We start from the raw sequence: 14051 nt of genomic DNA, 5'->3' as shown, positions 1-14051 counted from the left end.
CAGAAGTCCGCGTTGGAAGAGCTGTCAGCAAATCTGACCGGGAGGTCGACCCGGTATGGCAAGCACGTCTTCGCCGTGGGCATGTGCCGCCAGTGGTTATTATTGGACCCGGGGTGTTTAGACCCTGGGAAGGGGGAGGAGTGGCCCTGGTGGGAATTGTATGCGTACAATGCAGCCTGCGTCTGTTCCATGCGTGTATCGGATGCCTGGTGGCATGCTTTGCCTTCTTTTGCGGCCCACGAACGGAGCTCTCGGACACAAGCCACGCTAGGTACCGCTACGGCCGCAGCCATGGCGGAGGAGGCCTTGCAAGACATTGTTGGGGGATGCCTGGATGACAGCCGCAAGTACGGTGGTGTCGATCAAGTCGACGTAGGCGTCCCGGTCCGGGATAGGAGGGTGGGGATGGTCGGAAATTGCACGCCTGGCGCGGACGGACCTCCTATGCGCAGGCACCTGCAGGCGGCCCAGGCCCTGGCAGAGCGCGGGAACTTCCAGGAGGCTGGGCGGACGGTGGAAATGGGAGTGAAAGACGCGCGGGGCCAATTGCGGGGTGGAAGCGAGGAAGAAAGGGAGATGTGGTCCGTGGCCGGTGCCTTCTACGAGGCAGGGCGGTCGTCCTCCACATGTCGGGCCGGGCGCCTTCGTTGTCTGGGAGAGGTCGCACGACTTTGGGTCGCGCAAGAGCGGTGGGAAAAAGCTGCCGAGCTCTTTCAAGAATGCGTGGCAGCTTGCACAGAAGCTCAGGCATGTGCCCGCGCCCCTGCCCTCAGGGAGGGCCCCCAATATGCCTTGTCCTCCGTGCTGGCACTGGCTATGTACGGGGATACCCTGCAGGCAACGGCCTGGCATACTAGCTTATGCGATTCACATTCATGGTACGGCGTGACTCCCGAGGCAGGGCTGGCGGGGGAGATACTGCGGGGGCTGGAGCAGCACAATCCCCGGGTGATTCAAGTGGGCGTAGAGGCATATCGAAAGCAGCGCCAAGGGGCACCCAGCGGGAGGGCCTTGGCGGAGTGGGAGGAGGGGGCGGTGATGAAGCTCATGCAACGTGCGGATGCCCTAGTCTTGCTGTGAGGCTTGTTAGTGGGTACAGATGCCAGGAGAGACCAACTCCCGCTTGCGAGGCGTCACAAGACACCACCACATCGCCCCCTCTTGCGAATCGGTCACCACTTTTTTCTTTGTCACATCTTGCATGCCTGCAGGGCGGTGCACGGAAACGAGTGCTTCGACTGGACGCGGTGTGGGATTCACAACATCCTTCCTTTCGGAGGAGCCACCACATGCCAGCAAAACGAAACTCAAGCTTTAGCCCATGTGTGTGCCGACCGAGGCTGACTGCTGGCATTTCATGTCGGTGGGTCAACGTGAGGAAACTCCATTAACGATCTCCGATTTCATTCGGTAGAAAGATACCGTCATCGAGAAAGAATGCTGGAAGATGCGCAAGCACGCCACTAGCGAGGAGTCTCGTCACGCCCTTTAATGTGGCGATGCCAGGGAAAAATCGTCGCTGCAGAGCTGTAAATGAGAGGGCCATTCCTTTAGGCGGAGGACCAAATCATTTCTTCTGCCCTCGGAACGCAGAAAGGGACAGGTGTAAGAAAAAGTAATAAAAGGGCTCGCGTGCGTGTGGAAACCGTTTTTTAGAGACGCGACATTATTTTTTGGGACCACCCTCACATTTTACGCCACCGCTTCCTCTTCGTCCACCTCCGACACTGCCTTTTGGTCGTGAGGATGTGGGCTACAAGCAGCAATTCGGACATATTTTTTCTTGCTATGTACGTCGTACGTAAACTTTACCCAGCCTGGTCTTAAGGCGAAAAGCGTATAGTCCCTCCCAACGCCTACACCATCACCCGCCTTGAATGTCAGCCCTCGTTGCCGCACCAAAATATTGCCTGCTATCACTTCTTGCCCCCCAAATTTCTTGACACCCAGACGCTGGCCTGGTGAGTCACGTCCGTTTTTCGACGAGCCCCCCGCCTTCTTGGTCGCTGTGCGGCAGCTCATGCCTCCCCAAACCATCTCGCTGCGTCTGAGGGCAGACGTGATTGCGGCATTGGATGCGGGAGTGCCCGAATGCACCAAGTGTCTGGTCGAACTCCAAGTACTCGGGCTCCAAATCCTGGAGAGCATGCTCCCTGAGGAGGGCCAAAGGGAAATACATCAGTTAACACGGGGAAATACAGTTGGTATATGTCATTACCATGGGGAAGAGAAGAGATGGACATACAAGCGACGGTCGAAAACTCACGTGCAACGTCCGATTAGGAAGTCAACCTAGCAGCCTTTGCCCGAGACACATCAGGCAGCAAGAGCGAGGGCCCGCGCAGGGAGGGAGAGGAGAGGGGTAAGCGAGCGCAGGCGGCGACCCCCCCAAAAACACTTCCCGACTGGACTGGTCTCGTTTTGAGATGGTTTCAGTCGCTTCGTGCAAAACTGAGGAGTATTGTAGCTCTCGTCGTCGCGAGCATTGTCTCGGTTGGCTTTCTAACTCAGCAAGCATCACGTACAGGAAGGCTGAAGCGACACGTCATCGTCATCCGTCATGGTCATATTACCCCACCATGTGCCACATTCAAGCTCCCTGACAATCTTACTTCTCATTACGATCAGCCATTCGCGGGCATTTTATATTTTGGCGCCTCTCGTTGAGAGATCACGCGCAGTTTTATCGGCCGTCTCCTCCGACGCGCCTCCTGCTCCGTCTTCCAATAGACCAGTCGTGATTTACGAAGGCTTTTGGCATGAAGCCAAGGCCATGATGGACGCTCGTCAAAGCTCTTTGCCTTGGAAATCACAAACAATTCCTTTTGACTTACAGCGCAAGGTATGTACAACACCAGCCAAGGGCAAGCGTCTCGAAACAGTCACAGTTGCTGAGGTGTTTGCCTACACTGTCCCCGGCCGCATTCGCCAAGCTCGGGCAGCCGTCCTGTCAACCATTCCTGAGGAAGCCCCTCCTAAAGTTCTGAATTTTGTCGTCTTCCCAGATTTTTCATACGATTTGCCGATATTCGGCGCAGATTTCGTTTCCTTGCCTGGCGGACATTTGGTAGTCTTGGACTTTCAGCCGGTATCAAGCACATCCTTGTCGGTGGCGGAAAAAGCTCTACGCGACATACATGCTCATTACAGCGCATTGCTACCAAGCCATGGGGAGATTCCAGACGCAGCTCGGTCATTTTTTTCGCCTTACTACATGTTTATCAGGGTGGAAGGGGACGCGCTGGTGGAGACGACCGTGCTTGCGGCTTTCAAAGCGTACTTTTCGGCATATCTTGACCTGGTCGAGCATGCCTCTCCCATACCCGTCGAAGAAACATCTAGATTGTTGGAGGTCCAAGAGGGACACCGCAATTATGCGACTTATCGGGCAGTGAATGACCCGGCGCGAGGGATGCTTACCCGGATGTATGGGCGTTCGTGGACAGAGCGGCTGATCTACGAGGTGCTGTTTGAGCAAGCAGATAGGGAGTTGGAGGATGATGGAGGAATAACGGTGGAAGCTGTGAGGTCTGGGGGTACGGGGGGCTGATGCGGGTGCTGAGGCGGTGCAAAGGAGGCAGAAAATGGAATTTTGTCACGGTGCCGTTTTCAGAGGGGTAAAGCATGTAAAGATCGAGCGAAGAAAATAACAACAAAGCACGCCGGAAAGCGTCATGCACGGGCCTTGTTTATGAGGGTAGTGTACTCTTGCTTCCTGCTCTTGCCCTACGTGGCTCCGTCCCGGTCACAGGAGGCCCACATTCAAGACCTCCACCCTCTTCAAGAAGGACCCTTGCCGGTTCACAGCCCGTTCGTCATTGAGTGACTTGGCCATGGACAGGAAAAGCTTCTTCTGGTTTGTGAAGAGGCTGTTCAAGGCCTCTGGCTGTTCCCCTGCGCTCTCGTAGGTGTATATTGGGACCTGGTTCGCAAGCATGTTTGGCACAGGAGGAGAGCATGAGCAACAAGTCGTTTAGGAACGTGACTGGGGGGCTTGCTATGATCGAGACACTAGAAAAGAGTAAAAAAGGGAGGAGGGAATGCGAGGAAAGCAACGACATGGGCGCACCTTTTCCATCGCATCCAGCGCCTCCTGTCCCTCTAAGAGGATCCCGAAGACAATTGAGTCCCCGTTGTCCAAAGCTGGTTGGGGGCCCAAAGTCATTTCAAAAACTGGATCCACGGCATCCTGGGTGCTACTCTTCGTCAATAAGCCTCTTCGATCGTGCTTCAGGGCTAGCGTGGGCTCGTCCATGCCCTTAGCACCCAGCAGCTGGTCTCCGTACTCGTATTCTCGCGTCCCTGCAATTTCGATCTCTTTCAGGCCTTTGATGCGTCCAGCTTCCACAGATACGCCTGGCGTGCGCTTCGTGAGGCTTGAGAATGCATAGCTTGGAAAGTTTCCGCCATAGGGAGCTTTTGTGTATTTTATGAATTCCCCAACCACTATTGGGGCTGCCTTACCGAACAAACCAAAAACCATGCGTCCTACGAAATCCTCGCTCGTGGCTTTTTCCTCTCCGGTTACGAAGCCCGTTATACGCACATCGAAAAATGCTTTTGCCGTTATTTCTGCGGGGTACGGTAGCCTTTTGGAATTTTTTGTAGCGGCATTGGAAGGAGAAAGAGGGGTATATGTAATGACTGCAGCGCATGTTGCGATAGCTACGGAGGAGGTTAAGCTGGCAAGTGCTTGGCGGCGGTCGGACAGCGCGAAGGAAGATGAAGAGGCGACGGAGGAAGAGAACGAAGAAGAAGATGAGGAGGAGGATTGGGAGGAGGGCGGGGAAAACAAGGAACTTGCGGAAGTGGGCGAGGCGGAGGAGAAGGAAGGAGTGGAGGATGGAGACGAGTGTAGCACAATATTTCCAATGCTTTTGGCTGCGGAGCCGGATGATATGGCATGAAAGCATTCGACAATGTCGATTGTAGCGAAAAATACGGAGAGCACCCTCGCAGTTGTTGAAATGTTCTGCTTCATCTTCTGTCGTTGGAACCGCAATTGAAGCTGTACAGAGGCCAGTGCCCTTTTCCGCCTGGAAAGTAAGTGACAGCCAAATAACACCGCGAAAAATCAAAAGTGTATTGACACAGCCTCAACAAAGCCACTCTTGTTGTAAAGCATTTTTAGGCGTCGTTGTACACTACAAAACAGGGTCAACCAGAAGCTCACGCTTGCAACCTCGGAGCTCGCTAACTAGCTGTGATGGAAAAGGTACCTTCGACTTCCGATTCCCCATCCTTAGTTCTGTCTTAACCCACCATTCGAACCCATCGGGGAAAACACAGGGCGTCTTGCGTCATGCAAGGGGCACGATTGTTACCGACGTTTGCCAGGGGGCATCGTCGGTGTGCGACGCTGGTCCGTCTTTTTTCTGCGTCCACTCAAGAGCCACAGACGAGAGTTCTGACTCGTCGGGACTGTCGCCCGCCTGTGGTCAGAGCGTTCAAGGCATTTTCTACCGCCGGCCATTTCGATCGCTCAAAAACAGAAGAAGAAAGCTCAAATGCAGCCTCTTCAGCGTCCACACCCACATTTCAAGACCCACGTCAGGAGATCTTGGCCGCTGCCCTGCCTCTGGTGCCGACGCACGGGTGGACTGAAGAGGCCTTGGCTGCGGGTGCGGCCTCCTTAGGCTTCCCTGCAGTGGCGCATGGCATGTTTGCGCGTGGGGGTATCGAGCTAGTGGAACATGTGCTAGCCCAAATTGATTCCGCATGGCTAGCAGAGCTTGAAGCCCGCAAGGAGGAACTTGCCGCCTTCCCCTCGTCACGAGAGCGCTTGGAAAAGGCGATACAATGCCGCTTACGCTTGATCGCACCACACCTCGCCCAATGGCCACAAGCGATGGCGCTAAGTTTGTCACCGCAGCATCTGGAGACGACCGCACGGGGCCTGGCGGAAGTAGCGGATGAGTTGTGCGTGATATCAGGCGAGGACTCTGTCGATGTTCCAAATTGGTACGCTCATCGTGCCACTGTCTGCTCGGTGTACATCGCCACCGAGCTATTTTTCCTAACAGACTACTCTGACGATTATAGAGACACATGGGCTTTTTTGAATCGACGCCTCCAGGACGTCGAGGCCCTCTCCCACGCGCCGCGGAACGTGCAGGAAGGTGTGTTGGCATTTCAAACCGCTGCCTCAGCCATGGCGTCGGCGCTTTCCTCGCTGGCACAGCCAGCCGTTGTGGGAGTACTTGAGAAAGTACCTTTAACGGGCACGGTAGTTACGGTGGTGCATGCAGTACTTGCCAATTTGGCGGCGATGGCACCGACCACCCCTTCCCCCTTTGATCAGGAGGAGAGTAAAAAGAGTGAGACAGAAACGTCGACGGAATTCGGTCCTTCCACAGAGATAGATCCGTACGCGGGAAAAATAGAGGACAATGAAATCGCGAATGATGTGAAGAAAAAGTCTCCGTAAACGAAAGAAAAACTCCACGCGCGGTGCTAGTAGCCACGAAGCGGGCGGTAAATTGGCAGTACAGCGGCTCGAAAGCCTGATTGTGCTTATTTATTTGATGTTTGCCGAGAGATTGCATTCTCGAAAACAGGGGATGCCGTGTTATGAATGTCGCTTGTAGCTTTATTGGGACTGTCAATGGCGGGAGAAAGTATACTCAATGATATTTTTTCCCAGCCTCCCCCCCCTTCCCTTCTACCCCGTGGATGCCTCGCCTTGAGCGACACCGCGTTGCCCGGGACGACGCTGGAACAACATCGAAGTACGCAACAATTGCACCATGTTTCACTTATTTACTCCTCACAAATTTGCAGGAGGAGTGGAAGCGTTGACGGCCTTGGGTGATTTCGGGGTTTCGAGAATGAACTTGGAAGCCTGCTTTTGGCTACGAACAGTAGGATAAACGATGGATGGGGAAGGAGACTTCACGTTCATGCCTGCCCTCGGGGAGGCAGCATCCTACCCGTCACCATCACCATCAAGCGAGGCGGGAAATGCTGAAAGCATGGACGTTGTGGCTGGGACGGAGCAGCCCCTGGGCCTTGGTGAGACTCCTCTTGTGGCGTCACACCATCATCCTCTCCTTTCGACTCCGAATCCCAACACTCCATGCGGAGGGATGGACACGGAATGTAGCCTTACTTCATTTCTTTCCCAGGGAGACGTGATCGATGCTGTCCAATTATCACAAGACGTGGTGGACTCGGATGCCATGGAAATAACGGAGGCGCGAGAGATATCTTCTAGCGTCGACGCCTTCGATGCCCCGGCAATGCCGTGTGACACACTTACCTCGCTGGAAGAGAATGGAAGAGACGATGACCCATTTCTCTGTACACTGCAAGACATAACAATGAACGTTGGTGCCGATAGTGAACATAGTCTTGTCAAAGAGCTGGCAGGGGCAACAAAGGAAGCATCGGGCATCGACGCGCCCACAGCATTTCCTGACGTTCTCCTTTCGACCTTCACTTCGCACACTGACATGGAAAACAGACAAGAAAGTGAAGATATTATCAAAGCTACAACACCGCAAGAAGAGGCGGGAGGCTCGGGAACACTATCGGAAACGCCCACAGAGAGTAACGTAGCGGGTAAGGTCGAAGGGGAGATGGAGCCCTCCAGAGCAGGGGACGCTCTTTCAGTCATCCCAGCTGCCAGTCCAGCTGCGTTCACCTGTGTAACACCGTCTCAGAAAATTGAAGCGGGTACCCCCTCTGGTCCGCTCCCCCAAGGCGAAGTGATGAATCGCATTGCTCAGGGCCAGGCGGCCCTGGTACAGTCGCAATCGAACCAGCTTCGCGCACTCGTCCTGTGGATAGCAACAGCGCCTAGGTTGGGTCTATCAGAATCCGAACCAGCATATGCCACATTTCTTCACCGCCGTCGACCGCAATCGTCCCGGGGGGCATGTCACATCATCGACGAGCTGGAAGCACGCCTGATGCAGTGCTTCGACGCCCGGGGTCGGATAAGCAGGGAGAGCGCCGGGGACGCGGTCCTGGACCTGATGCTGCAAGCTACCAGTGACGAGAACAAGGTGCTGCTCATCGAGGTGCTGAAAACGTCGACGGACACGGCGGTGCTGGAGCGGCTGGTCCATAACGGGGTTCTGCGTGTGCTCAAGCACTGGGTCTTGGAGTACAATCAAGCGACCGACGACCAGGCGGTATTGCGCTTCCTGCTGGAGACTTTGCGAGATCTCCCCGTCACGTATGAGAGCTTGCGTGGGAGCGGGCTGGTTGCGCTGATCACCAAGATCAAGAAAGACAAGCTCGGGGGCGAGTCGCTGGACAAGGGACGGCGGAGCTTGGGAAGACTGGCCGAGGAGGTGCGGACAGCGTGGAAAAAGCGGGTCAAGGAGGCGGCGGGAGCCTCGAGCCCGAATGCTCCATTGCCCCCCAGGTTGGTTCCCAGGCACTCCGTCCCTCCTAATGCGCCCAAGCCTGGAACAGAGTCGACTGGAGCCACCGTTTCGGACGCCGAGACCCTCAGCCGCCCTTCAATCTCCCTCTCGAGTGGGGCTTCCTCTAGACCGGTCAACACGGACGAGGGGGCTGGCGCTGCCACGTCGGAATCTGCTCCGATCAAGCGTCGTGGAAGCGAAAGGAAACGCCCGATTGTGTCTAGCACCTGTCCAACGGGACGGACAGGGCTCGAGGACGGACGCGGGCCGTCAGGGCCTGCCCGCCCGAAACCGAAGCTCGAACCCACGGCTGCTGCCTCCGATACCCTGGCTTCTACACCGTCTTCGCACCGCAGAGCTGACGGGGCTGGGGGGAATAAGGGGGATGCGAAGGGCCGTCGGCGTGTGGTGTGGAGGGACGAGAAGGGGGGAGATCTCCTGGACGTCCTGACATTCGATGTGGAGGAGGAGGTGGGGGGGGGAGAGGGAGGAGATTGGAGCGAGGGGACACGTCATGACCGGATTCGGGCCCTGGCTATGCGTGAGCGGCAGAAGGAGATGGAGCTGTTCAAGAATGTGGGTGGCTGGTCCGCCCTTGGGGAGCAGGTAAAGGGCAGGAATGGCGCGAAAAGGGGCGCCGGTGCAAAGGATGTCGGCCGACAGGCCCTGACGCCCACAACTGCATGGCGTGCCCTTGAAAGGCTGGTTGTCCCCCATGAAAAGGGGGGGAAAAGGATCGAGGATGGAAAATCCGTCGTTTTGAGGACGCCAGAGACTGTCCGATTGGATGCGGCGCAGAAATTGCTCTTGGAAGTCCGATACATCAGAGACGGGGATATCCCGTTCACGCCGTCGGAGGGACTCACCGTGCACGCTCCTCAGGAAGGCTTTACCATCTCACCCACGATCGCTTTCAGGTTTTCAACGAGAGAAGGAGACGTCGCAACTAGTAACGCGAGTCGTGGCAGTGTCGCAACGGGAAATTCCTCGGCTGAAAACGTGCACGCCCCTCTTATTCCCGACACTATCAAGGGCATCGAGATCCTGAAAAATGTACCCGGTTGGATCCGCGAACGATTGCTCGCCAATGGGAATGAGGTGCTTCACTTCTGCCTTGCCTCAACCTCAGGATTCCAAAAAGAAATCGATCAGCAGAAAGTCTACGATGTGGTCCGCCTCTTACAAGCCGCGGAGACAGTACGGCTCGAGCCGCATGTACAGACACGTCTTTGCCGGAATCCGTCGAGATTTCTGCCTTGCGTCAGCTCGGATGGTGGCCTGGATATGGGACTCCTTGCAAGAGCTTTTGCGGAGGAAGACAGGGAGGAGGAGCAGCAATTTCGCATCCAGCAGCAACAGCAAGAGCGAGACAGAAACATCCCCTTTCATAAGATGGGTGGCAGTGGCGAGGAGACAGGGCGTGAAACAGGGTCTCACATTCGTCAGTCACCACTCGGTGAGACTTATTCTCCCCCTCCCCGCACCTCCGCTTATTCAATGCCACATGCTTCTGGTCTCCGGAGCTCCCCGGGACCACCGCCAGAAGATCCGTTAAGCGAGCGACACGTACCGAGGTTTTGGAAGCCCTGCAAGTATTTCGCGCCCAGGGGGGGAGCTGGAAGCTGTCGTTTCGGCAACCGGTGTAGGTATCTCCACGAAGGAATCAGCGTGCGACACGGAGAACAACGGTAAGCTCGCGCACGGATAAATCTGGAAACTTTGTTTATAAATAAAAATCAAATGTGTTGCATGTTCCTGACGAGGAAAAGATTGCAGGTCATAAAGGCATCCAAAGTCTTCGCTACTCAACATGTGCCGTCTTCCATTCTTTCTTCATGTTGCCCATCAACTCCTCTTCATTTTCCTCTTTACCGCTCTCTCTATGGCATTTTTCTTCCCTTGGAACCACTTTGCCTGTTTATACACGCCTGCTCTTCATATGTCCCTCGTGCCTAGTCTTATTTATAATCATGGCCTTACATACGTTTGCATGCAATTTTCCCCTACATCAAGGGATCTTGTCCACGAATCCAAACTCACGATATAGTTGCGCGTGTCTATGACTTTATTTGTTCAATGTGTCTATCTCTCCGTGTAAACACGACTAAGGAGGCCTTCGTCACGCGAGAGACAAGCCGTGTCGACTCCTTTTCTGCGACTTTGGCGTGTTTATGGGAGCAAGTATCTCTCAAGCTTGCCTTGCATTGACACGCTGCGTGATTGAAATCATTGTTTCAATGGCGTAGAGTCCTCTAGCCCCTGAGCGATAAAGTCTTTACCTCGTATCTTTCTATTTCATTTATTCCTCGCCCCACCCTCCGTCCGCGTCCACCTCGAGCCCTTGTCTTTCTTCATCTCAAAGCCTATGCACATCCGCCAGCATCTCCTCCACCGCTCCGTCACAATCCCACCCTTCTCCACTCCCTTTCCTCCCGATCGCCTTCACACGCCCCCCACCATTGACTGCGGCTGCTGGTGCTGGTGGCCGTGGTGGTCGTCTTCAGGCCCGTCCCCCTCCACAGGCGCCATGCCGTGATGCGGGTGCTCCCCTTGCATTTCCGCCAGGTACTTACTCAGAGTCATGGGCTCGTGCAAGAGCCGGACCTTGCGTGAATGCACGGCTTCGTGATCCACCACGATGGCGGTCACCTGAGGCTCGTCCGGGATGTCGAACATGGCCTGCATCAACACCTGTGACAAAGGGGAATGAAGAGAAGATGAGAGGCAGAACGCGTGGCGTGGGAGGAGGGAGACGTGTGCGTCGCAAGATTCGAGGTCCACACACAGTACACATAGCAGAGTCCTGAGACCAGTAATGCCTCGCCCGATCACCTCAACCTACCCGCTCTAGGATGGACCTGAGCCCTCGCGCCCCCGTATTTTTGGACAAGGCCAGCGCGGCGATCTCCTCCAAAGCCGCGTTGGTGACGTGGAACTCGACGTGATGCAAGGCGAAGAGGTACCGGTACTGTTTGATCAGAGCGTTCTTGGGCTCCGTCAGGACACGGATCAGCTGCTCAAGGGAAAGACCCGAGGTGGAGACGACGACAGGGAAGCGGCCGACAAACTCGGGAAGAATGCCGTAGTGCACCAAGTCGCAGGGCTCCACCCTATCATACGTGTCGCTTTGTGCCGCCTGCCCCTCCAAAGCTGCCTTGGGCCGTACCGTGGCGCCGAAGCCAATCGATGCGGCCGAGAGTCGGTGGGTGATGGTGTGCTCTAGCCCTGCAAAAGCCCCGCCGCAGATGAACAACACGTCGTTCGTGTCGAACTGAATGAAATCCCCTCGCGGGTTCTTCCGACCGCCTTCCTTGGGAACGTTCACCACGGAGCCTTCCACAATCTTTAGCAGGGCTTGCTGCACCCCCTCCCCCGACACGTCCCGGGTGATGCTCACGTTCTCGCTCTTCCGGCTCACCTGGGGGAATAGAGCCGGTCTTGAGCCACACGTACGCATGCATCAAACCCGTAAACTTTCCCTTACACTCCCACCGCCAGGTCATTCGCGCTCAACACAAGCACAGTAAAGAAACGAGCCCCCTGCCTACCTTGTCAATTTCATCTATGTACACGATGCCCCGCTGAGCACGCTCCAGGTCCTGCCCTGCCTCCAAGTAGAGCTTGTAGAGGATAGACTCCACATCCTCCCCCACATAACCTGCCTGAGTCAGGCAGGTGGCGTCCGCGATGATGAAGGGGACGTCGATGAGGCGAGCCAGGGTTTTTGCCAGGAGGGTCTTCCCGCTTCCGGTGGGTCCGATCAGGAGAATGTTCGTCTTGTCCAACTCCACCGGGTCAACCTGCTTGACATTCCCTTCCCCTTCCGATTGCCGGGGACCCCGGCGCCGGAACGGCGACGGGTGGAACTCGCGTAGGGGGGAGGAAGAGGAAATGGAAGGGTTGCTTGAGGAGGATTGGTGGGAGGGATCTGGCGGGACCGAGGATGGGGCCGGTGGCGGAGGGGGCGGAATGTGCATGCCAGGGGTGGCAAGCAAGGTCGGGTCAATGTCGCCGGCAAGCTCTTGCGATAGGGAAGACTGCGTGGATTGCTCTTGCTCCTGTTGGCGGGCAGGGGGGGCACGGCATTGGACGGCCAGGCGCTTGTAATGGTTGTGCACGCCCACGGCCAAGGCGATCTTAACGGCAGCCTGTCCGATCACATACTCGTCCAGGCCTTGGTATATCTGCTTTGGGGTCAGAAGGCGGAAGGTAGGGGGAGGACCTTGACCGTGCGGAGGGACGTGTGTGTCCGGTGCCGCCCTTGCGGGAGGGAAATTGTTGCTGTGACTGGCGTGTTGAGTCATGAAGGGATCGTCAGGTGAGCCAGGCGGGGGATTGCTGCCAGGAGAGGGTAAGCCAGGTTTGGCAGCTGGGAAAAAGGGGCCTTCTGGAGCGGGCGGAGGGCTCGAGGGGGGTGGCGGGTTGTTGACCTTTCGTTGCAGAACCGAGTCGGCGGGGGAGGGGAGGTAGAAAGCCTTCTCACAGCTACCCTGCCCTGTGGAAAGGACCCAAATGGAGCATACAGAACAAAAATATGTCCCGTCTGTCCCACCGCTCGCATCGATTGCCGTGGCGAGGTAATTGGCACATCGAGGACATCGAAAACTTTGGCGCGGTTGCTCTGGAGGGAGAGACGGTAGCGACGTCACGGCCTGTGTCCGTACTATTAATTTACAATCCACCTGCTGCTGATAGCCTTCATGTGCATGATTGTGCCTTGGTCGTGTCAGTTGCGCCTGCTGCTGCTCCGGAGCTGCTGCTTGACACTGTACCTCGGAGGATGGGGAGGAATCACTCACGGAAGAGGCGTGTATAATACTGCTGTTCCCGCTTCGGGGCAAGGCAGATGAAAGCCACGATCGGTTGCAGGCCAGCGTTAGCTTAACCTGTGCAAGAGGGTCATGGATTGTTTGATATAGGGAACATGCGTGAAGATATAAGGTTTGACAACGGAGAGGTGCGCTACTTCGAATGAGCAACTGCAACAAGATTTTTTCCGTCGTCTCGCACCTTTCGCAGACGCCATATCGCCTGTCTCGACGCAGATCGTCCACAACTACCAAGCATGCTGATAACCACCCACGATGGTCGGGCTAGCAAGGGCCTGTGTGCGTGATGTGCTTTGTTGAATGAGGATGATGAAATCGCCGAGGACGACTTCCATCTTGCTGACGGCGTTTAAGATAGTGGAAGCCGTCACGCCTCCTCCACCGCCACGATCCGGCCACCTAGAAGTGCACGAGTTTGTAAAGGCTTACGATTATCGTGTCGGGGGTGCGCGGCAAGTAAAGCTCTCTCTTTCGCGGACGAAAGAAGTAGCGCTGCCTTCGCCAAGGCCCCCCTCGATGCACCGACCTCCTGGCCTCCCTCAGCACAAGCAACTTGCGGAGAAAGCAGTTTTTATCGAAATTTTCGAGGATTAGATACGGCACATTACAGACTCACTTAAAGTAAAAATACAACTCCAATCCCTACATGAATATGGCGTGGATTTTTTGGGTACTCCTTTTTTCTTCTTCATCTGAACCCTGCCCCCCCGCCCAATCATTACACACATCCTCCACTTTATTGCTGCTCCGTTCCATTCCTTTCCTTTTCGGTTATTGTTGCAAAGATAAGGCTCAGGTATCCCGTTCCTTTCCGCCTTTCACTTTTCTCGCGATTTTTGAGGGGGCGATC

The 14051-nt window shown here is 55.7% G+C and overlaps 2 protein-coding genes across 2 annotated transcripts; one reads left to right on the top strand and one right to left on the bottom strand.

Moving 5' to 3' along the window:
• Nucleotides 1-1650: 1650 nt before the first annotated feature.
• RP-L27 (large subunit ribosomal protein L27) lies at nucleotides 1651-2156 on the bottom strand (the record flags this gene model as incomplete). Its single annotated transcript, XM_005856249.1, has 1 exon — nucleotides 1651-2156. A coding segment is annotated over one exon (464 nt), but the record flags the coding sequence as incomplete, so codon positions are not given.
• Nucleotides 2157-2881: 725 nt separating this feature from the next.
• On the top strand, nucleotides 2882-3250 carry NGA_2071000 (phycoerythrobilin:ferredoxin oxidoreductase; the record flags this gene model as incomplete). Its single annotated transcript, XM_005856248.1, has 1 exon — nucleotides 2882-3250. A coding segment is annotated over one exon (369 nt), but the record flags the coding sequence as incomplete, so codon positions are not given.
• Between the last annotated feature and the right edge of the window lie 10801 nt (nucleotides 3251-14051).

The sequence above is a fragment of the Nannochloropsis gaditana genome (assembly GCF_000240725.1).
Source record: "Nannochloropsis gaditana CCMP526 unplaced genomic scaffold scaffold016, whole genome shotgun sequence".
Taxonomy (NCBI): Eukaryota; class Eustigmatophyceae; order Eustigmatales; family Monodopsidaceae; genus Microchloropsis; species Microchloropsis gaditana.
The sequence above is the reverse complement of the archived record's forward strand: the minus strand, read 5'-3'. Positions and strand labels throughout refer to the sequence as shown.